Genomic DNA, 25,536 nt, shown 5'->3' on the forward strand with positions numbered 1-25,536 from the left:
GAGTAAAACCGAGCAGTTTGGAAGAAAATCGGGATTCGTACGCGCGTCGGAAAGGCTGGGAATCAGAATGAAATAAAAAAAATAATAAAATTGGAAGAGGGAGGCGCCGCGTCACGCGACCCCTCCTAGACGTCATGTAACACCCCGAAAATATTAATGTTATATTTTTAAACTAAATGTCAGTAATAAGTTAAGATAAAAGACTAGGAAAAGATAACCTAGTTAATTGGTATCTTAACATAATATGACAAGTATGATTAAATTTCCCTTTTTATAGTTGGTGAATAGATAAGGGGCCAAACTTGTCAATTCTGAAACTCAACTTAATAATTAGTAAAATAACACACCAAACACACACCTAAGTGTGTGTTTGATCGACCAAAACGCAGGCAACAAGGGGAATCCCCCTCAAACCCTAACATTCACAATAATTCACCAATTGAAGGTTCAAATCAAGTCCGAATTGAAATCTGAATATAGATTTGTGATCACCTTGACTAAGGGATCGTAAGGTATGCAAAATTTCATGATTTGGTTCTATCTTAAAATTTAGATAAATTCATGAGATTCGAATCTGAGCATGCATGATAGTTGTTTTGGTTGAAATAGTGTATAGGGATGAACCCTAGTCGATTTCTTGTTGAAATTTGGCCTAATTCTTGTAAAGTTCATAATCACCATTAGAGGTGATATGGGGATTTTTGTAGAAAAGTATGAGACATTAGGATTACGATGTATCCTAGCTTAATTCAAGTTCTATGAACTAGGTTCAGAAATTATTGATGTGAAAATTATGTGAAATTGTCTGAATTGATGTTTATCATGGCTAAATGATAAATGTTAAACTTAGTTATGAATTGTAAGAAATCATGCACATAAGATGTTTGATAAAATGCCTAAAAGATATTGATCGACACAAATTGTGGTGTTGGTAAAGTAACAAGCTTTAGTCATGAGCCGAATGGTTCTAATGGTAATTGGCTTGTATGTTTTAGGCAACACGAGTGAGGCGTCGGGGAGTCAAGCCGGTGCAGACGCTCGTTTAAAGGGAAAGCTTTGAGGTACGTGGTTAACGCTACTATAATATTGATGGTTTAGTTTTCATTTTGGTCGTTATTAGTTATAAACAATATAGAGTTGTGTTGGTTTGGTTGCTTAAATGAGGGATTTCATAACGGCAAACCAAACGAGTTAACAATGGTGGGTACAAACCGGGAAACGGGAGTACCTTATCCGTAGACCATAAACCCGTGTGACGGGTAATGGGAAGAATAATATTAACACGCAAACCAGTAATGGGAGCGTGGGTGTTGAAGCAAGGGATCCAAAACGGGTCATACTTGTTGCAAAGAAATGTTCGTACTGCACTTTGATGACTTAAAAGTGCGAAAATTTAGAATAAACGGGTCAAAACAGCAAAACAGGAAAATATGCAGAAGCTACCGTAAGTTACGGTAGCCACCGTAACTTACGGTAGATGGTGAATTGTTACGGTGATTCTGTACTGTTTTACGGCAGAACCATAGATGCTCAGCGACCACCGTAACTTACGGTGACCACCGTAAGTTACGGTGGAGCCCTGCCAGATTTGTTAAACTTTGTGTATTTCATAGTTTTGAATCCGTTTTAAGCGTACTCTTAATTATGTGAAATTTTAAGGATGCTAACATTATTATTTGTTAATTTTCCAGCTTTCAAGTAAGTCAACCAAGCGGATGATGATCAACTCGAGGCCCATGAACCGAACACATTCAAGAAGTAGTTCCGCAAAATTTTTGTCTTAGATGATCATTAGTAGAATTTTGTAATAGAAGGAATACTTATGTATCCTATTAGTGTTTTTGGTGGTCCTAAACACTTATGTGCTAAACTAGGATTAATGTTAATGTTTGTTTTAAAACATATCATGAACATTCTTAGCTACTTGATAAGAATTAATATGATATAAATTAGAGTGTTACACGTCACGCGACGGTTATTATTTCCGGAAAAATTAGGGTTTTGATGAGGGGATTTCCAAGAAACTTAACACAACTCTGATTACGAATCAAGAAACCCTAGGACGAATTTCGGAGGTGATTTTGAGCATTCTGGAGTATTTTGCCTAACGGGAATCATCCGGTCGAAGCTTGGATCGTGAGAGTGAAGATCTTTCGCGTTTTATCTCCTGGTGTTCCTTATTTTCGCGTTTTCAATACTCTACGATGAATTCTTGTTTTAGACTTGTTTTGTTTGTTTTGAACATCATGATTCTTGGCTAAATTTTAGATACTACCTAGATTTGATGATGGTTTAATTTATGTTTGGATCTTTTAACGGTTTTTATTGAATTGATTATGGATTAACTTTGAAAGTAACGTGTTCTAGATTTTCTGATTTGGTGCATGTGCGTATTTACTTTTGATTGTGGATTGTTTACTGTTTCACATAGATTTTGGTGGATGTCTTTCACATAATAGATCTGTGTTGATTATTTGCATCCTTGAGGGTTCGGGTGATCTTCGGGTAAATCGGCCGATAGCCTTAGAAACAGTAATTAAAATACAATTAGAAGTAAATATTCTGCTTAACTTGTCGCTGAGAGGCTCGAGTTAGTTATTAGGTCGCGGTGCAGTATATAGCTAATTTAGATTTTGAGAGAAGTCGACGTTAGTTCCCTAATTGCATTTGTGTCTAGTAAACCAAGTTAGAACCTAGAACTGCCTTAGATTGTCGCGCTGAGAGGTAGATAGTCGTATTAGGGCACTTTTAGAGTCGTTAGAGGACTGAGAGGAAATCTAACAATCGGTAATCATAAGAGCCTTGTAGGGTTTCCTAGGTTTCTTCCTGAGTAGGGTCGGGAAGTCTTAGCATTGAAATACCTTAAGGTTTAGTATTTAACGATCCCGGCTCCATACAACAATAAAACCGTTAGAAGTCCATTCATAGGTAAACTGGATTCAAGTCTAGGTAGTCCTTAATCTCATCTGAAGTAAAACCCTAGTTTCCATTCGTGTCTTAGTCTAATTCCAATTTAATCACAATTTTAGGATTTTAGTAACCCCCCCCCAAACACAATATTTGTTTAGTCGTGTCAGTGTCTAGTCTAAGTTTAGTCGTTAACGTAATTCATTAGAGTCCTTGTGGGTTCGACATCCGGACTTACTTTTCTGTGCTAGAGTCGACCGGTGCACTTGCCGGTGAGTAGTTTAGTCAGGTTAAAGAGTCTAGATTTTTATTACTTGAGTCTTAATTTAGGGTAATTTAGTTTATTTAGTTGAACTACTTTTTCCACATCAAGTTTTTGGCGCCGTTGCCGGGGACTCTTGGCAATTGCGTTAACTGCTTTGTTTGGATTTCAACTGGTATCGTTACGTGCTTTTTGTGTGTTTGTGAGTCGTAGGAGTCCAAGTAGTTTTAGTGTCTTTTTCGTATTTCTTTGAGTCTTTTGTTGGAGTTGACTTACTTGTTTTATTCTTGGTTTTGCAGTTCATGCCCCACACGCGTTTGCAGGGACCAGTGAAGCCACCAATCGACAAGTCTTCCTTCTCCACACCAAACCCTCAGGTTTGAAAACCCCCAACTTCATCTTCAGCCCTTTCTGACTCTACCCTTCCATCTAAACCACCGAACTACGACTTCACCCCGAAGTCATCACCCCATAATTCCCCACCACCCTCCCGTCACCCTAGTCCACCACCAGTTCACCAAATGGCCGAAAACCAAACTGTTCACCAGCGTTCCACCGCGGGTTTTACCGCAAACTCACCCATCACCCTTCCTGAAATCACCAATGATAAGTCTTGGCAAATTCCTTCATACATCATGACTGCCATTAACAACTCTTGTCAGTTTCACGGTCGTGATAATGAGGACGCGCCCGCACATATCAACCGTCTCACCTATCTGTGCAGCACCTTCGGCATCGAAGGTGTGAATCTTGATGCCCGCTATCTCCAAGTCTTCCCTTTTTCGCTTGCTGGCCGCGCAGCCACCTGGCTTGATTCGCAGCCAGCAGGTACTTACACCACCTGGGTTGGACTTAGAGATGCCTTCCTTGCTAAGTATTTCCCACCTGCGAAGGCCTCCCGCCTTCGAGATCAGATCCATTCCTTCAGAATGGAGCCTGACGAACCTTATCACTTAGCATGGGAGAGGTTTCAAACATTGCTCTCGCGTTGTTCCCAACATGGACTGTCGGATTGGGCCTTAGTAGAAAAATTTTATAATGGTCTTACCCCTGAGTGCAAGGCCCGATTCGACACATCCGCAGGAGGCCACCTAATGGGAAAGAAAACTGTGGCCGACTGCAACGACCTCTTTGAGAGCTTCGCTCATGCTGATATAGATCATAGTGCTACCGGCAGGAATTCCAATCCTGTGATTACTTCCTCATCTTCTCGAGCAGTGAATCAAGTCGTTTCAGACTCAAAGGTAATATCTCAACTTGACTATATCACCAAAGAGTTGCTAGAAATTAAGAAGAAGGTAGATAGATGCGAGGTTTGTAGAGGGGGACATGACACCATAGATTGCCCAACCATCACCCTAGAGCAGGTCGAGTATTTAGCAGGTCAAAATAGGGGTCCAACTAACCCGTTCAACAATAGTAACTCTAATTGGCGTGCTAACAATTATCGCTCCTCAGGTAACCCCCCTGGTTTTCCGTCAGGTCAATATCAAAGTAGGGGGCCAGGTTTTTATTCTAGTGGGGGGTCGGGTCAAACAGGTCAATTTGCTAGTTCAGGTTCAGGGGGGCAGTTTAGAGGTGAGGGGTCAAACCAAGAGGTTCAACCTACGAGTGAGGGGTCAGGTGGTAGTTTGTCTAGGATAGAGGACCTTCTTTCCCAATTATTGGTTAAGGATCAGGCTACCCAACGTACCTTAGAGGACCACGCTACGCTCCTAAAGAATAATCATTCAAGCTTCTTAGACCTTCAAAGGCAAGTTAGGGATATTGCACGCCAGTTGCAAGAACGACCTCCCGGTCAATTTTCGGGCAACACAAGGCCCAACCCATCTGGCTCTTTGAAGGCCATTTCGACCCGTAGTGGTAGGACCTTAGGAGAGATAGTGAGACCCGAGAGTGTTGAGATAGAATAGGAGGAACCCGTAGATGAAGAGATTGAAATGGAGGCGCCCGGTAAAGTGCAATCTAGGTTAATCCCAGCAAGTACCGCACACACCGGGGTGCCTTCGAGTGAGAAAAGTGTAGGAAAGAAACCCATTCTTGTTGTTCCATCACCCAATGTTGATATTTCCCGTGCTCCGTTTCCGTCCCGCCTTAAAAATCAAACTTATTCCAAAGAGTACGGGAAATTTCTAGAGATCTTTAAGCAACTTAGGATCAACCTTCCGTTCATAGAAGCTCTCCAATCCATGCCCAAATATGCAAAGTTCCTAAAAGACCTTCTAAAATGCAAGGATAGGTTAGGAGAGGTTTCTAACATCCCCCTTAGTGGAGGATGTTCCGCCGTAGTGTTGAATAAGGTTCCGGAAAAATTGACGGATCCGGGCCTTTTTACCATCCCGTGCCTGTTTGGGAGTGATACCTAGTGTAGGGCCCTAGCCGACCTAGGAGCGAGTATAAACCTAATGCCATATTCTTTGTATGAGAGGTTAGGTCTATGAGAGTTGTCACCTACACGCATGTCTTTGTCCCTAGCCGATAGATCCGTTAAGTATCCACGTGGCATTATTGAAAACCTTTTAGTCAAAGTGGATAAGTTCGTCTTCCCTGTAGACTTTGTCGTACTTGATATGGAAGCCGACGAAAAGGTTCCTATCATTCTAGGACGCCCATTCTTGTGTACCGCCACGGCCATCATTGATGTCTTTGACGGGAAAATCACACTTCAAGTCGGAGAGGAGAGGGTCACTTTCGAGATAGCACGCTCCATGGAACACCCTAGTGGTTCCGATGATCTTAGTAGTCCTTGTCATTCGGTCTATTTCATAGAGTCTTTCTTATCTTGTGTTGACCATTGCTTTGACTATATTAGTGGAGCCGACCTAGTTGAGAGTAGGATAGATGAGGTAGTTGAGAAGGTAGAGGAGGTTGTTAGTGAGAGTGAAGAGGTAGAAGAGAACGAGTGGGTCCCCGAAGTGCTAGAATTGAGTGAGATCAAAAGTGAGAGTGAGAGTACACCTATAGAGAAACCCGCCCCATTAGAACTCAAAGTCCTCCCGTCCCACTTAGAGTACGCTTTCTTAGGTGAGGGTTCCGAGTTTCCCGTCATTATTTTGTCTAAGTTAGAGGAGGGAGAGAAGGGTAGGTTATTAGAGGTGTTGAGAGTGAATAAGGAGGCCATTGCATGGCGTCTTTCGGATGTCAAGGGCATAAGCCCCGCCTATTGTACCCACCGGATACTCATGGAAGATGACTATAAGCCGGTGGTGCAACCTCAACGGCGGCTCAATCCGAACATGCAAGAGGTCGTTAAGAAAGAAGTGCTTAAGTTGTTAGATGCCGGGGTGATTTACCCCATTTCCGATTCACCATGGGTTAGCCCGACCCAAGTCGTCCCAAAGAAGGGTGGGATGACGGTGATCATGAACGAAAAGAACAAGTTAATCCCTTCCCGTACCGTTACCGGTTGGCGTGTATGCATAGACTATCGAAAGTTAAACGATGCCACCCGGAAAGATCACTTCCCCTTACCATTCATTGACCAAATGTTGGAGCGTCTAGCGGGTCAACAATTCTATTGTTTTCTTGATGGATTTTCGGGTTATTTTCAGATCCCCATCACCCCGGAGGATCAAGATAAAACGACGTTCACATGCCCTTACGGCACTTATGCGTATCGCCGCATGCCTTTCGGGTTATGCAACGCTCCGGCAACTTTCCAAAGATGCATGGTCGCTATTAGGGGTGAGCAAATTAACCACCATATAACCGATAACCGAACCATAACCGACATAATCGAACCACTAATAACCGATAACCAATATAACCAATGGTTATGGTTATGAAACTTTGTATAACCGCTCAATCGGTTATGGTTATGGTTTTGAAGCTTTGGTTAACCGAATATAACCGAAACCGAACCGAAGTTGTGATGTTAAGTTTATATAATAGATTTTGTGTTTTACAAAACCATATAGAGGGTTTTTACTAAGATAAAAGTATGTTAGTAACAAAATGATCTTGATGTAGATGTCATTTATTTTGATAAAGAACTAAGGTGTTATGGCCATAATTGTTTTTGTTTGAGAATTACCTTATTAAAAAGAACTATAAATCGGTAGTTTAACCAAAAAGTTTAGTCTTTGTTATCTTATAAAATAGGCTCAAGCTAAGTTCAAATCGTGCACAACCCTATTTATTTCAAACCCTGCTTGGTTACGTAACCGAATGTAACACCTCGAAATTTTGTGTCCAATAATGTGTCAACACGTGTCATTAGTTTACAGGTGGCATTAGATATTCAATAAAGGACTAAAGTTGACAAACCTTGAAAGTATGTAAATTCGAGGGTTATAAATGTCAACAAAGGGTAAATATACTGTATAGTAACCCTAAACGATGCTCGTACCTTCAAACGAATAAATCATGGATCGTACGGAAGCGAAACGCGGAAGAAAGTGAGAGATTTCAAGCTGCGGGGGTTAACTGTGTCAACATGTTTAATTATACCTCTGAATGACCCTTTGACGTACCCAAAGCCTTGTAACAGTAAAATACGCTCACTAGAATATAATATATAAATTCCGCGAAGTTCCGTTTTAAAACGAGAAAGTTATGATCAAATTCGTACGAGAGGGGTTAAAAGCGTCAATAATGAGAGTTAAGACTTTTCGAATAATTTACAAGATAACCGGGGACTTAACGATGCGGGTAAATAACACGAGGCCCTTAGTTGTAAATAATCGAGGGCCTTATCGCAAAGTTACCCCTTCAAACCCGAAAGGTCAGGTTATTAATTACCAAAGATTCGTTATTAATTACTAAGATTTAGTAATCATTTCAAAAAGATTTAAAAAGATTTAAAAACAAACCCTTACGGACCGCAAGGGGTCTGCCTTACGGACCGTAAGGGGGTGAAAGGGTAAGCTGGTTTCCGCCCCAGGCTTACGGACCGCAAGGCCTAAGCCATACGGTCCGTAAGCGATGCCCAGCGACAGAAAGTTGGCTGTTGGCTGTTTAAAGCGGTAAAACATGTAGGAATGGGTTTCCCAGAAGTATGGGCGCCCCCTACTCGACCCATAGCACCTAGTGACACCTGCCCATCATCCATACTCATTTGTTTAGTGTGTTGTAATGATCAAGAGGCAAGTTGTACACTATAAATAGACCCATTGTATGCATAAGTTTCACCACACTTCAAACACATTCTCTTGATCATCTCTGGATCTTCCAAGCTTTATTCTAGCATCCTATTTCGTGTTCAAGCTTCTGTAAGTCGTTTAAATCCTTTGTGGTTTAGTTTTACTTAGTAATATAGCTAAAAATCAAACCGTCGTAACTACGGTTTGACTTCAAGATAAATCCTTAATGGCTCAGTCTTATGTCGAATCAAAGGTAGTTATGTGTTGGTGTTTATGTGGGTAATAAACCTCTAAAAGGGTTCCCTCTGATCACCACTCTAACTAGTTCAAATGTCGAGTCAAACGAATGCTTAAAAAGTCAACAGAAAGTCATTTTTGCGATTCTTGCATAATCTGTAATGTAGATGATATGAAACCTGTTTGAACACTCATAAAACATGATATTAAGTATATAAACTTGTCTAAACTCGTTTGATTCGGCCATTTGATATATTGACCCGGATCGGAGCCGAATGTCGCAAAAGTTTGACTTTTGCTTTGACTTCAGTTCTGACCCGTTTTAGTGCAATGTAGATATGCCTTAGGACTCTCTTAGGACCAGGTCACGTGATGGTATCACCCTCTGTGACCGGTTCGTTGTTTGTCCGAGTCTTTTACGCATTTCCGTTAATTACTTAAAAGTTGACCGTAACGCCCTTTTTAAAATAAAACGAGTATTCGGACACGTGAAGGGACCATAACCTTGCTTACTAAATTCTAAGCATGTCCCTAAGGTTTCACGCCAATCCGAGGTCTAGAATAGGAGTTATGCTAAATAGCGCATTTATAAGAAACTTTTGTAATAAACGGCGCAATTAGCATAACGCCTACCTAAACCAAGATTTCGTCACCAAAACTTTTACCCACTGTAGTAAAATAATATTTTGGGATTTTTAAAGATTTTTAATTAATTTTAACCTGCTCATAACCTGCGGTTATGGCTACGGTTCGGTAAATACCGAATATGCCCTTTTCGGCCAAAACTTGAGTTCTACAAGGTCTTTTGACCCGATTCCAGTTGCTACTGATTTTAATTAATAAATAAGATATTTTAGACTTACTAAACTGATCGGGAAACTCAGGTTTCCTGTAGAACTCAGAAATCCCTTTAAAAGTCTTTAAAATGACCGGAAAACCCCTACGGGGCGTATAATGAACTAAAACTCGTTACGGGCATTATGGAAGGTATCCTACTGATACCACAACCTCTTTAAAGTGTATTGTCTTAGGAAAGCAATGTAGGACTCTAACGGATACCCGTTGCGTCTTTTGCACGCACGGTTCGGCTTATGTAACTAGTTTACATAATTTAGCCGAAACGGGTCAAACTATATTGTTTTAACCCCAAAATCCAGAGTATGATTGTTATACCCATATGAAACAAGTCTTCAAACTTGTTGGGTCAAAATCACACTCCATTCACGGTTTTCGCCTTTCACGCGATTAAACCGTAACAATTCTTTAAGACTAACCGGTCTAAGCTTAGGCTTAATTAAAGACCCGTTAGCATTCTAATTGGTTATTTATACCATCGTTCCAGACTAGAGCCTTCCGGTAAATTGTACCTACGCTTACTTAAGTGAATACGGCTGAGTTATTATTCTTGCTATTTTAAGACAGGAGCTAGCTCAGGTAAATACTCTTAACTTATTTTCCCTATACGGGCTTGGGATACGGTATAATAATACCGCTTGGTCGGGTATTGAATATTTAATCGGATTGTTATTAAGTTATTGAGGTAACCCGGTTTGATCTGTATTGTTTGAAATAAAAGCCTTTAGGGGTTAATGACCATGTCCCGGATATCCTCGACATCATTGTATTATAAAATGGTCACGCCTTATGCACGGGGTGTAGGCATACACCTGACAGTTGCATAAGGGAAACGGTATCTCACGCTCAGTGGGCCTATACTTGTGACGTGTCTGTTAATCTTGACTCGGTTTCTACATCGGGCCCTGAACGTACAACGAACATGTAAATCTGTATACAAGATCATAATTATGATTGTCTCAAGTTATAAAAGATTAATTTTGCCTCTGTGCATTTTAATCAAAGTGTCAAAATAATTTGTGCCTGGTGCATCTAAATCAATTTTCCTAAACTCTTTTCAAATGAGTCAGCTGAGTGTATTAACCAGTGAAAACTGACGTATTTTCAAAAGTGTAAGTGACAGGTACAAGTACGTAATAGGCTGGAAGCTGCCCAGGACATTAATAAGGAATCTTGCAAGTTCTAGGCGTCTAAAGTCTGTAGAACAATGTTTATAGATCTGCCTGTGGATCTCTTACTTTCCGTTGAAATACTTGGATATTACTTTTATTCGGAATATAATATATTTATCTTTTGCTTCCGCTGTGCATTCATATATATTGTGTGGTTTGACTATATTGTTGCCAACTACGTCACGGTAATCCCCCACCGGGCCCACCGGTGAGACACGTGGAAATCGGGGTGTGACACCGAAATTAACCAAAACCGAACCATAACCGACTTCATACCCGATTAACCATAACCGAAGTTTGGTTATGGTTATGGTTACCAAAACTCCATAACCGAACTAGCGGTTATGGTTATGGCTAATAGTAAAAACCGACCCAAACCGACCCATGCACACCCCTAGTCGCTATATTCCAAGACATGCTTGAGACTTCCATGGAGGTTTTCATGGATGACTTCTCGGTTTATGGCACCAATTTTGAACAATGTCTTTTAAATCATGATAGGATGCTTAAGAGGTGCATAGAGACAAATCTTATGTTGAATTGGGAGAAGTGTCACTTTATGGTGACGAAGGGGATAGTTTTAGGACACAAGGTGTCGAGAGAGGGTATAGAGGTGGATCGGGCCAAGATAGATACCATAAGTAGATTGCCTCCACCTACTAGTGTCAAGTCCGTTAGGAGCTTCCTAGGTCATGCGGGCTTTTATAGGCGTTTTATAAAAGATTTTTCCAAAATCACACGCCCGATGACTAGGCTCTTAGAGAAGGATGTACCTTTCGTCTTCGACGAGGAGTGCAACAAGGCGTTCGACTTCTTGAAGGAAAAACTCGTGAGTGCCCCGATACTTGTGTCGCCCGATTGGAGCTTACCTTTCGAGCTCATGTGTGACGCAAGCGATTATGTCGTAGGTGCGGTTTTAGGACAAAGAGTCGATAAGCACTTTCATCCGATTTACTACGCGAGAAAAATTGTAAACGATGCTCAAGAGAACTATACCATGACGGAAAAGGAACTCTTAGCCGTAGTGTTTGCGTTTGATAAGTTTCGCTCATATCTCGTGCTTTCCAAAACCACCGTGTTCACCGACCATTCCGCTTTGCGATTTATGTTTCAAAAGAAAGACGCAAAGCCGCGTCTTATTAGATGGATTCTTTTGCTCTCCGAGTTCGACATAGAAATTAAGGATAAAAAGGGAGCGGAAAACGTGGATGCCGACCACTTGTCACGTTTAGAGGATCCAAAGAGAGAAGAGGTGCGTGAGGATTCCATAGGAGACACTTTTCCCCACGAAACCATAGATTTTGTTAGTGCCGAGGCAGAGGGTTTGCCATGGTTCTCGGACTTGGCGAATTATTTAGCGACGGGAGATCTTGTGAGGGGTATGTCCTACCAACAAAAGAAAAAGCTTCTTAGGGAGGCTAGGAAGTATATTTGGGACGACCCATACCTCTTTAGGATAAGTGGAGATAGAGTGCTTAGGAGATGTGTTTCAAAGGAGGATGGTTTAGACATCCTTAGACATGTGCACGAGGGTTTAACGGGAGGCCATCACGGAGCGAATGTGACGGCACAAAAGGTATTTGATAGTGGGTTTTATTGGCCAACGGTAGTTAAGGATGCCGTAGAGTTTGTTAGGACTTGTGACCGTTGCCAACGTACCGGCAACATCTCATCCAAGGATGAAATGCCTCAAAATCCCATCCAAGTCTTGGAAATCTTTGACGTATGGGGCATTGACTTCATGGGACCTTTTCCATCTTCTAGTGGGAATAGGTACATCCTCGTGGCCATTGACTACGTTTCGAAGTGGGTCGAAGCTCAAGCTTTGCCCACCAATGATGCCCGAGTGGTGGTGAGATTCCTTAAGAAGTTGTTCACGCGTTTCGGAGTTCCTAAAGCTATCATAAGTGACCGTGGTACGCATTTTTGCAATTCCGCCATGGAAAAGGCACTTGCACGCTACGGTGTCACTCATCGTCTTTCCACCGCGTACCACCCGCAAACTAGTGGCCAAGTAGAGAATGCTAACCGAGGGGTGAAGAGAATCTTAGAGAAAACGGTAGGAAAAAGCAGAAAGGATTGGTCGGAAAAGCTCGACGACGCTTTGTGGGCATTCCGTACCGCCTATAAGACACCGTTAGGAACAACACCCTTTATGATCGTGTATGGCAAAGCTTGCCATCTTCCGGTAGAGTTAGAGCATAGGGCGTTGTGGGCATTAAAAACCGTAAACCTTGACCTCACCGAAGCCGCAAGGAGGAGATTCTTCCAGATTCACGAGTTGGAAGCTCTAAGGGATGCTGCCTATGAACGATCATGGAGTATCAAGGAGAAAACCAAGGCATTGCATGATAGGCGGTTGCGAGGTTTGAAAGAGTTTAAGCTAGGTGATAAAGTGCTTTTGTTCAATTCACGTTTGAAATTAATAGCAGGGAAATTGAAATCGAGATGGAATGGCCCGTATGTGGTGAAAGAAGTGTTTCCATACGGCACGGTTGAACTATACGATGAGGTCGACAAAGGTGTGTGGAAGGTAAACGGTCATAGACTGAAACATTACTTGGGAGGTCCTATTGATACTGCTGAAGAGGAAGAAATTCCTCTAGAGGACCCACCCACCTTCACCGATCAGTGAGCGCGAAAAGCTTCGCGTGTAGAGTATGTACCGTTTGTAAATTTCTTATTTGTTTTCGTATTTTTCGTAGTGTTTCGGTGTTTGTTTTGTGTCGTTGAGAATTTTGCAGGTTTCATCACCGCTACGGAACGGAGAACGCATGAGAAAGAAGTCCCAGGTAAGTGTCTTAGACACTTAGAACAATTTTTGAGGGTTTTGGATGGTTTGGGAAAAGTTAGGAAATTTTTCTAAGGCATGGAACAAATTTTTTCACGAAACCTTCTGTGAAAAACGATGCCTCGCGCGACGCTAAGGACCCTCGCGCCACGCGAGGGTCAAAGGTTCAAAAACTAAATTTTTCATACCCGCCGCGTGACGCGAGGCCTTCCATGACCTCCTACGCGTCACGCGACGCCCTGTTGACCCCTTTCAAATCGTTTATTCTGAACCTGTCGTTGCATTTGCTTCCTTTTCCCCTTTTCCAAACCCAAAAACGCGAATTGAACTAAAATCACCATAACTTACTCATTTCTTCACCAAATCTCTCCATTCTTCTTCCTAAATCACCACAATCACATTCCCCACAATCTTAACCATCAATTTCACCCGAATTCGCGCTCCATTTTCACGTTTTTGGACAAATTCGTGCACAAAAAGTTCAACACTTCATTTTTCTTGTTCAATCTGATTCCAAGGTATGTTTTCTGTGATTTCTCGCTAGTAGGTAACTTTATTGCTTTGTTTTAGTGTCGGGTCAGTCATGTCTTGGTTTTAGGGTTTGTGTAGGGTCTTAAAGTTAGAATTTTTGAGCTTTTTGTCATGTTAGTGGTATGCGGGTGGTTATGTTTGGATGTTTACATACAAATCGGGTCTGCAGATGGTTTGGGTTGGTTTGCTTGAGGTTGTTTAACACTTGTGGGGTATGTTTGGACAACTAGACAACACGTTTGAGTTTTACAGGTTTACTTGGGTATAACTATGAATTCTTGCTAAAAAAATAAGTTTTTGAACTGATTTTTGCAAATGAAACTAGTTTTCTAAACAGATTTTGTTGCCACCAAAGTTGTGTCAAGGTTTAAAATGTCAAACTCTCACGTGTTTTCGCCTCAAGTGTGGGGATATTTTGGCACTTTGACGGGTGGTCCATTGGACAACCCTTAAGCGTGTTAAAAGATGAAATAATCCTTCACTTAATCGTGTAATTATCTTGAATTAGATAACTACTGTTGCTTATGTTTCAGGTGCATTTCGGGGGCTAAAAGATGGATCATATGCAGCTTTGGAGACTTTGGTGATGAACTGGTCGAGCGTGGAACAAGAGACGAAACAAAGAAGAACATTCAGGTCACTACCGTAAATTACGGCCCCACCGTAATTTACGGTGGACCTGAGGATCAAATATTGGCCACCGTAAATCAGTTTCCTGTCACCATAAACATATCAAGTCCACCGTAAATTACAGTGGAGCCGTAATTTACGGTGACGGCTGCGAGAAAACATGTAACTGCCTCATTAAAGTTGGTTTTGATTGTGTCTTTTCATTATTCTTCATCATTGAACGGTTAGAGAGGAGCTTGGGGGCGATTTTGGCGGGATTTTGCTTGTTGGGAACAATTCCTATCATTCGGTTTGTGTCTTTGATCCGTATGAACAATATTATCTTTGTTAGGATGTTGATTCGAGCCAGGTGTGGCTAAACACTTTATGATTGTCCTAGATTGAAGGTTTGTTTGAGACAATTTGTATTTGATTTCCTAATTTCTAGAATAGCAATCTTAATCTTTATGGTTGGTTTGTTATGGTGTGTGATTGTTTGTTAGTAACTTGTTAATTCTTATGATTTTCTAGTTTGAAACCATACGTTCTTGGTGCCGTTGGCAATCGAGATATCATGGGTAGAATTAGGATTGGGTAAGGGTTGATTGATCATCGGGTAACAACCTCACGTTCTAGGAATCTGAGTACTTAGTTCCCTTTCATCACTGCAAGTAATCACACATGAGCTATGTCTATGTAGTTCTTTCTAGTGGAATGATAATATGAATGTCGATACAAACCGGAAATCTAGGATGGTCATTTGTCCCTAATTTGCTTACAACCAAACTTTTCTCTTGCAATTTACTTAGTTTAATTTAGTCTAAAACCAATTCACTCACATAAACTCTTGAATTTTATTCTCTTGCAATTAGATTAATTTAGTTAATTTAGATAAGCTTTCAAATAACACATATTCCACAAACTCCCTGTGTTCGATACCCACTTGCCACTATCTATATAGTTGTTTTTGGGATTAAATTTGATTGTGACCACGACAGCACGTCAAATTTTGGCGCCGATGCCGGGGAGTTGTGCGCAACGTGTGTTATTTTATTTTAGTTCTTGTTTTGAGTTTGTTATTTTTCTGGTTTACGCTGGGTGTGTTAGTGTGCAGGTATTTACAGGTGCATGCGTACTAGAAGCTCTCACAAGCTTTCACCACTAGTGTTTGATCCGGAAATCGAGCGAACTTTGCGAGCAAACAGAATTTTACTAAGGGAAAATACAATCAGCAGTTCACCAACAACACCAATTACACCGATTACACCACTTCGATACATGGATCCACCACTACCACCACCCACTACGGGTGAATCCACTTCATCATTCATACCAACATCCACCCAACCTTCACCAAATACCACCATTCCACCAAATACTACCGAACCCACCATACTTCAAAATGTCACATCAACCAACACCACACAGCCCATTACTACACAAGAAGAACCAACCATCACATTTAACCCTTCCACTACTATACCACCATTATCTCATTTCTTTCCGGGTGCGGGTCCGTCATATTCGAGCCATACCATAGCACCAATTTCGTCTATTGTCCATGCTACACCGTTTCGACCATCAAATCAGTCGGGGTTCCAATACTCGACTCTTCCATTTGGGCAATCGTCGGGAATTCAAGGAGATGGGTATGATGAAGGTTATGAGGAGTTTGAAGGTTTTGATGAAGACGGGTACGGTTATGGGGGTGATGGAGAGCAAGGGGAGTACGGTTATATGCAAGGCCAAGTACAAGTGATTCCAAATGTTGGTGGGGTACAACAACAACAACTCATACCTCAACATATTAGGCCAAGGCCACAAGGGCCGCAATTGCAACGTCCGGTTCCTTTGCAACAAGTTCGACCACAACATGTGCAACCGCCATTCCAAAGGCCAATTCAACACCCACCGGTGCCACAACAACAATTTCAACAACCAATTGCACCACAAGGGCCTATGCAAAGACCAATGGGTCAAGTTCGTCCACGGGGTCGATTTGGTGTGCCAAGGAGGCATCTTAGGGAAAATGCAAGGGGAATTGAAGCGCATTTTAGACCGGTGATCACTCACAATCCTTCACCGGTGGTCATTCCTCATAACAACCAAGGAAGAACCTTTGAAGTAAGGACAAATTCTTTACAAAGTTTGCCAAAATATAAGGGTCTAGCGACGGAGGAACCTTATTTTCATTTGGAGGCTTATGACTCAATTTGCAACACCCTTGGGAGTCAAGGTTTCTCGGCCGATGATGTGAAGTTGGTCTTATTTCAATTCTCCTTGGAGGATAAGGCAAAGAAGTGGTTCTACACTTTGCCTTCGGCATCTATTTATACTTGGGGGGAAATGCAACAAACATTTTTAGATGAATTTTATACCGCCCAAAAGACCAATGATGCGAGAAAAGGGTTGAGGAGCTTTCAACAACAACAAGGCGAAATGTTCCATGAAGCCTTCGAGCGCTTAAACATGATGATTAAAAATTGTCCACACCATGGGATTGAGCTTTGGGAGTTAATGAACGCCTTTCATGAAGGGTTGTGTGCCGAAGATGCACGAGATTTGATGTCCATTACAAATGGGACATTTGGCACAAACTATGAGCATGAGGATTGGGAATTTTTGGAACAAATGGCGATCACCTCAAAGAGAAAGGCTCAAGCTTCAAGGAGAGCACGACCGGCCGTTACCCGAACACAAGTGCATCCGGTTGATGATGGTAACACACAAACTTCTAACCAAATTTATGATGTTTGTGCATTGTGTAATGAAATAGGTCATGCGGCGGAAAATTGCCAAGGAATGGTGGAAGGGCAATTTGAAGAAGTTCATGCCGTTCATGGTCAAGGAGGGGGTGGTAGAAATTTCAATATGAATTCTAACACTTATCACCCCGGGTTGAGAAACCACCCGAATTTTCGTTATGGGAACCCCTCGAATCAATCAAACCCGAACTTTCAAGGTAGCCAAGGGAACTATAGTTCGCGCCAACCTTACAATAATCAAAGTGGATATCAAGGTGGGAACAACCAAGGATACCAAAGGCAATATCGAACGGGTCAAGAACAAGGGGGGTCTTCGGGTGGTAATGAAATGATGGAAATGTTGAAGAGCATGCAAGCGGAAATGCAAAAGAGGAACCAAATGGATGATGCGCGCATACAAAAGGATGAGGCTCGAGACAAAGCAATCCAAACTTTGACCACTCAAATGGGTCAACTTGCCACTGAAGTGTCCGAATTGAAGAAGAATAAAGGTCAATTACCAAGCGACACTAAGGTAAATCCATCCCATGGTACGTCAAGAGGTAACAATGTTAATATCCATCATGTAAGTGTTTTGAGAAGTGGGAAAGAGTACAAAACCAATCCTTCACCGGATTTGGTTGATGGGGTGGTTGAGGATATAACGGGTCAAGATAGTGAGGAAGAAAATGAACCACCCATTGTTTCTTCTAAAAAACCCAATTTTGAAAAACCCGAAGTTATTAAAGAAAAAGAAAAAGTAAATGAGGGTGAGGGGTCTAGTGAAGTGCCGTTTCCTTCGGCTTTATTAGATCCGGGTAGAAAAAATTTTATTTCAAAACGGGGTCCTCAAAAAGAGGAAATGTGGGAGGTATTCAAACAGGTTAAAATTAATCTTCCTTTACTTGAGGCTATTAAACAGGTTCCCGCTTACGCAAAGTTTTTAAAAGAATTGTGTACCCAAAAGAGGCAACAAAAAGTGCCTAAATTGGTTGATTTGAAGGAGCGGGTAAGCGCGGTTTTAAAAGGAGATCTTCCTCCTAAGTTACAAGATCCGGGAACGCCTTTTATAAATATTCAAGTAGGAAATTTTCAAACTGCAAGGGCGTTATTGGATCTTGGAGCTGGAGTAAGTATCTTACCGGGGGGGGGGGGGGGGTTATACGACCAATATGATTTTGGTCCATTGAAACGGGTCGAGACAACGGTGGTATTAGCCGATTTGTCTCATAAACTTCCTCGGGGGATTGTACGGGATGTGATAGTTAAGGTTGATGAGTTTTATTATCCCGTGGACTTTCTTGTGCTAGACTACTCATCCGCGGACCCAATTCAACAACAAAATATTATTTTGGGTCGGCCGTTTTTAAACACCGCACATGCCGTTATTGATTGTCGATATGGTACGGTCGACATGACACTCGGTAATAGAAAGATGAGATTAAACGTTTTTACTAATGGTACTAATGTTTATGATGAGTGTTTTGTAGCAAACTTCATAGATGAATATGACCCAAAGGAGTTCGAGGAGGAGATTTTGGGTTCTTGTGTTCGTGGTGTGTCTTTGCAGGTGCACGCATGTGATTTGGAAAAAGAAGAGAAAGAGCAAGAGGCTCTTGCGGTGAAGGAAGGAAATCCACCATGGACCTACCAAATGGATACATTACCGGTAGAAATTGATTCGGGCACAAAACCTTCTTTGGAAAGTCCACCAAGTGTGGAGTTAAAGGAGTTACCAAAGCACCTAAAGTACGCATTCTTGGGGGAGAATGACACTTTACCAGTGATCATTGCTTCCAACTTGGAGGTAGCTCAAGAGGAGGAGTTGATACGGGTGTTGAAGGCTCATAAGGCGGCGATTGGGTGGACGATAGCCGATTTAAAAGGCATTAGTCCATCCATTGTGATGCACAAAATTATTACAAGTGAGGACGCAAAGCCGACCCGTGAAACACAAAGAAGGTTAAACCCGAACCTAAGAGAGGTGGTCAAGAAAGAAGTTATCAAGTGGTTGGACGCGGGGATCATTTACCCCATTTCGGATCGTGTGTGGGTAAGTCCGAGTCAGGTAGTGCCTAAAAAATCAGGCATTCAGGTAATTAAAGATGAGCAAGGTGAGCAACTCGCCACCCGCCCGGTAACTGGGTGGCGAGTTTGTATCGATTATAGAAAATTAAACGCCGCTACCTCCAAAGACCATTTCCCGTTACCCTTCATTGACCAAATCATTGAAAAACTTTCCGGTCAAAAATACTATTGTTTTTTGGATGGGTACTCGGGATATAATCAAATTGCTATTCACCCGGACGACCAACACAAAACCACGTTTACATGCCCATATGGTACATTTGCTTTTCGGCGAATGCCATTTGGACTATGTAACGCTCCCGCCACGTTCCAAAGATGTATGATGAGTATATTTTCGGACATGGTTGGAGAGTCTCTTGAAGTGTTTATGGATGATTTTTCCATTTTTGGGCCAAGTTTTGACTCTTGTCTTGATGAGTTAGAAAAAGTTTTGAAAAGGTGTGTGGAGACAAACTTGGTCCTAAGTTGGGAAAAGAGCCATTTTATGGTTCAAGAGGGTATTGTGTTGGGGCATGTGATTTCGGACCGGGGAATGGAGGTAGATAAAGCAAAAATTCGGGTAATTTCATCTCTACCCCCACCAAAGAATGTTAAGGGGGTGAGATCATTTTTGGGACATGCGGGGTTTTATAGAAGGTTTATTAAAGGCTTTAGTGTAATTACAAAACCTTTATGTAACTTATTATTAAAAGATGTTCCTTTTTATTTTACTGACGAATGTTTGCAAGCGTTTCATGTGTTGAAGGAACAGTTGGTGAAGGCTCCTATCTTGCAACCACCGGATTGGTCAAAGCCGTTCGAGATTATGTGTGATGCTAGTGACACGACCATTGGAGCGGTTTTGGGTCAAAGGGTTGATAAGAAACCGGTGGTGATCTATTATGCAAGCAAAACTTTGTCCGAGGCGCAACTGAATTACACCACGACCGAGAAAGAATTATTAGCGGTGGTGTATGCCTTGGACAAGTTTAGAGCTTACATTTGGGGGAGCAAGGTGATTGTTTATTCGGATCATAGTGCGGTCCGATATTTAATGGAAAAGAAGGATGCAAAGCCCCGGTTGATTCGTTGGGTGCTTTTGTTGCAAGAATTCGATTTAGAGATCCGGGACAAAAAGGGGTGTGAAAATGTTGTTGCGGATCATTTGTCGCGGATCCCATTGGAAGGTGTCGACGACCCGAGTGAGATTAATGAGCGGTTTCCCGATGAACAATTGTTAGCCGTTTCTACTTTCGTTGCACCGTGGTACGCCCATTATGTGAATTATTTGGCTAAGGGTGCAATTCCGAATCATTGGACGAAGAAGAGACGACAACAATTTTTAAGTCAAGTTAAGCAATACATTTGGGATGAACCGGATTTGTTCAAGATTGGACCCGATCAAGTGATAAGGAGATGTGTTCCCGAAACTGAAGTTCTAGAGATTTTGACCCATGCTCATTCGTCGGCATGTGGAGGGCATTTTAGTGGGAACAAGACGGGTTATCGGGTGTTATCTAGTGGGTTTTATTGGCCCACGATTTTCAAGGATTCTTGTGAGTATGCCCGGAATTGCATCAATTGTCAAAGAGTGGGAAGTATTTCGAAACGGGATGAAATGCCGTTACAACCGATTTTGATAGTGGAGGTATTTGACGTTTGGGGGATAGACTTTATGGGTCCGTTTCCTAATTCGAATGGGTTCTTATATATATTGGTTGCGGTAGATTATGTGACAAAGTGGATAGAAGCCATTGCTACAAGGACCAATGATCATTCCGTGGTATGTAAGTTTGTGCAATCCAACATATTCGCTCGTTTTGGTGTGCCAAGGGTGATAATAAGTGATGGCGGTTCACATTTCAAAAATTTTAATTTTGCAAAATTGCTTAAAAGATATAATGTGAACCATCGTGTGGCGACACCGTACCATCCGCAAACAAGTGGACAAGTTGAAGTGTCCAACCGTCAAATTAAGGAGATTCTCATGAAGACGGTAAGAACGGATCGAAAAGATTGGTCAAGTAAACTTGATGATGCGTTGTGGGCATATCGAACGGCCTACAAAACTCCAATTGGAACCACCCCTTATCGGATGGTGTATGGGAAGGCGTGTCATTTACCAATGGAGTTAGCACACCGAGCGCATTGGGCCATTAAAACCGTTAATGCGGATTATGACGAAGCGGGTCGAACAAGGAAGTTGCAATTGAATGAGATCGAGGAGATAAGAGATGAAGCTTATGAATGTGCTTCCGCATACAAAGACAAACTGAAGAAAGTTCATGATGCAAAGATAAGGAAAAAGAACTTCGAAGTGGGTCAAAAGGTGTGGTTGTACAATTCAAGGTTAAAGATGTTTGCAGGAAAACTCAAGAGCAAGTGGATGGGTCCTTATATCATCCGAAGAGTGGGAAAATTTGGTGATGTTGATATAGAAGACGAACAATCCAATAGGCAACAAACGGTAAATGGGCATCGGCTCAAACCGTATTTGGATGGGAACGACATCAACACCTTGGAGCTTGACAAAGCGGGCTACATCTTACGCCCGGTTGATGAGGAACAACCATGAGAGGCCAGGTTCGGTAGTGTACATAGTAGTATTTTGTTTTGTTTGTTTTGTATAATTTGCACAATTGCCATAAGTTCCTCGAAATCCGTGTTCGAAACAAGTGTGGGGATATTCGGGTCACGAATTACTCTAACATTGTGTTGAGGACAACACGGGATTTTTGAGGGGGTAGGGTATTTTTTCCAAGTTTTTGAAAAATTAAAAAAAAACATAAAACATAAAAAAAAAAGCGAAAAAATAAAAAAATCTAAAAAAATTTGCACTTAAAACCTCAATTTTTAGCATGAATCAGGATTGCCCAGTATCCACCGTAATTTACGGTTTTACCGTAATTTACGGTGGAAAGGAAATGTTGTTGGTTTTTATGGTAAAACTCTACTGAGTTACGGTGACAATTTCATGTTCAGTTTTCACCGTAAATTACGGTCATACCGTAATTTACGGTGAGTTATGAAAATGGGTGAGTTTTACGGTATTTCAGTACTGAGTTACGGTGGAAATTGGCAATTCAGGTCTCCCCGTAAATTACGGTGCGGAGAAAATCTGTTTCCGTCGTTTGGGGTCCGGCGCATATATAAAAAAAAATATAATAAAATAAAAACACAAAGTCACGTGACTTCACCCCAACCACACAAATTCTTTTCACTTTACATCCATCCATCTTCTTCTTCTCAAGACCCTCTATCCTCCATAACCTTCTTCTTCTACCTTCAATCCTTCATAATTCCTTCAATTTTTGTCCAAATCAAGTGAAATTTTAGTCTAACTTGACTAATTTTTCACAAGCTTGTTGATTTTGACGAGAGATTTAGGATAAAACACTGTTTTTGGGTCCGAATCCCAAACCCTAGTTCTAGATTTTTGGGGGTTTTTGGAGTTTTTGGTCTCACAAGCACTTGTGCATCTTCAAACAAAGGTATGAAAGCTTATTTGTTATATTTTGATGCTACATTGTGAAAAGTAAGGTGATTTAGGTTACTTGCTCATGCCCACTTGCTTGTTCTTAGATATGGTTATGAAATTGATTATTTGAACATAGATATGGTTGTAGATGTAGGATTTGTGGTTAAAGTAGTGAACTTTTGGGATGTTCTACATTGTAGAGACACCATGCCCAATTTTTTTTTAAAAAATTTTTGATATACTTTTGGTTCACTAACATCTACAACCATGATAACAAGCAAGTGTGGGGATGTTTTGGAAAAGAGGGTTAATTTTGTGTTTGCTTTTGTTGCTTGTCTAATGTGTGTAGGAAATGGCTAAGACAAAGGAACAAGCGGGATCGAGTTCATCATCATCAAAAGGGAAAGGCAAACAAAAAGAACAACCACCGCGAAAAAGGCAATATATGGGTCGTATAAGTGAAAGCGAGAGTGGGAGTGAAGAAGAGATGGAGTTGGATCCGAGTGAAAAGCCGGTGTGGAATTCGGGTCCATTAGATGATCAAGCAGAGGAGTGGCAACCGACACTTTACCATGACTGCATGAATAAGTTGAAGAACAAGGCAGCCGCTTTCATTTGTGAACGAGAGGTTCGGGAAGTGGAGTTCCAACAATTTGGGGTGTTTGATAAGTTTCGGGCGTTAGGATGGGAATCAGCGCTCAAATGCTTCGATAAAGACAAAAGCAACTTATTTATGACCGAGATACAAGAATGGATGGCGACCTTGAAATGTCACAATTTTAACAAGCCGTCACAGATGAAGTTGATTGGTGAGGTGCACGGGGTACCGGTGGAGATGTCATTTGACACGTTAAAGAAGCTCGGGAAGTATGACAGTCTCCCAGCTCGTCAGTACATGGTTCCCACTCTCGATGACCTCTTGCTTAACCCGGAGAAACATGTTCGATGGAATGACATGTTAGCAGCATTATTCTTACCCGGTAAATACAGTGGTATTCTATACCGGAAGAATTTGAAGATAGAAGCTAAACTGTTGCATACAATCTGTCTTCTCAATGTCATTCCACGAAGGGGAGACAAAGAACAGGTGAGGTTTCCGGAGGTACCCGTTCTTTATTCGTTGATGCATGGGGCTCCACGTTTCCCGATACGTTACCTTATCATGCACCACTTATGGATCTGCCAAAATAAGTATGGAAGAGACATCGTCCCTTATTGTCAAATAATTACGGGATTGATGAAACAACAGAAGGCGATAACATCGGAAGATCGGGGAGCAACAAAAAGGCACCAACCTTTCACGTTGGATAAGTTGGGGAGTGTTTGGACGTATACTCAGACGGAGCGTTATCACAAGTTAAAGTCGCAAGGCCAAAGGTGGAGAGCTCTTAAGGCGAATGCAAGGGATTTGTTACCGGGTGAAGAGGATGAACCCGAGAGTGAAGCAGAGATCCCAAGCGGGGATGAAGATTATGAGGAGCAACCGCAAGGTGGGGTGAACTTGAATGTGGGTCAAGGGGGTCATGGTGGAGGTCACGGTGGTATGTTTTACGACTATGCGCAACAAACTTATGAGCCGTGTTGGGCTTATAATGGTACAATGCAAGAGGTGATAGAAAGTCAACGTCCTCCGGCATCTATTTTTGATACATGGTCGGGGTCGGAGAGGACGTTGTATGATCAGAACACGAGGAATAGTGCAAGCATAGAGCGGTCGTTAAAACATAGCTTTGATCGCCAAGAGTCGTGGAACCGCACATTGGTGTATTCCCGAGAGGTGGAAACGAATAATAGATATCATGACGATCAAGCGAGGAGGATGCATGCAGATTGGCATGCCGGAAGGCCGGTTGTTGAGGATCCACAACATGTGGATTATGCCTCGTTACCGCCTTATGACGGTAGTGTCTCATATCCGACTCCACCACTTCACCATTCTCAATGGCTTGACCCGAGGCAGCAAGAGGGAGCCCAACAACAAGGAGGGAGTAGCAGCGGCGCGTTTGGATTCGGGGAATGGAATGACATGATGTCATCCATTTTTGGACCTCCAGGACCGCGCTACTATTAGTCAGGTGGTGTTCTCTCTTTTGTATAATTTGTGCATAGTTTTAGTTTTATTTTGTTTATGGTTGGGCGGTTGGGTGGTGTATGATTGTGTCGTTTGTTGGGTTGGTGCTTGTTGGTGGTGTTGTGTGTTAAAAAAAAAAGCATAAAAAAATATAAAATGAAAAATACAAAAAGAAATTTGGGATTTGAGTGGAGAAGCGTATATTGATGTTGAATGAGTTTAGTGATCAACGCCTCCCAAAGCCATACATTGGGGTCAATGTATCCCAAGTGTGGGGATGGGGGGAATTTTTGAAGTTTTTGAAAAATTTTGAGCTAAGTGAAGCAATGTGAGAATTTGAACGCCCTAATTTAACCCTAAATAATGCACCGGCAACCCTTGATACCTTTTTCATTCTTGGTGAGAGTTGTAGCCACACTTGTACATAAATAATGCTTATCTTTGGTGAGAGTGGCTACGGGTGGGGGCGCATTAGAACTTGTGCTTGAATGCGATTTGAGTCCTTAGTTAGACATGAATGTAGAAAGGATAAGGGCATTTAGGTAGCCTCGTCGTTGGTGTGAGCGAGTGTGGGATTTGGGGGGTTGGACCTCATAAGTTATATATATGAGCATGGTAGTGAGAGGGGCGGGGGGTTGGACATTTAGTTGCCCATTTTGTGCCTTAAAAGCTTATCATTTGTTACCCCTAGCTACTTACTTAAAATTTTACCCAAATTTGACCCGGTCTTA

The 25,536-nt window shown here is 41.8% G+C and overlaps 1 protein-coding gene across 1 annotated transcript; it reads left to right on the forward strand.

Annotated features, from left to right (window-relative positions):
- Positions 1–12,453: 12,453 nt before the first annotated feature.
- On the forward strand, positions 12,454–14,583 carry LOC110933952. Its single transcript, XM_022177152.1, has 2 exons — positions 12,454–13,145; positions 14,370–14,583. Exons 1-2 carry the CDS (start codon positions 12,454–12,456, stop codon positions 14,581–14,583), a joined length of 906 nt encoding a protein of 301 aa, XP_022032844.1.
- The last annotated feature ends 10,953 nt before the right edge of the window (positions 14,584–25,536 follow it).

This window comes from Helianthus annuus, chromosome 4, assembly GCF_002127325.2.
Source record: "Helianthus annuus cultivar XRQ/B chromosome 4, HanXRQr2.0-SUNRISE, whole genome shotgun sequence".
NCBI lineage: Eukaryota > Viridiplantae > Streptophyta > Magnoliopsida > Asterales > Asteraceae > Helianthus > Helianthus annuus.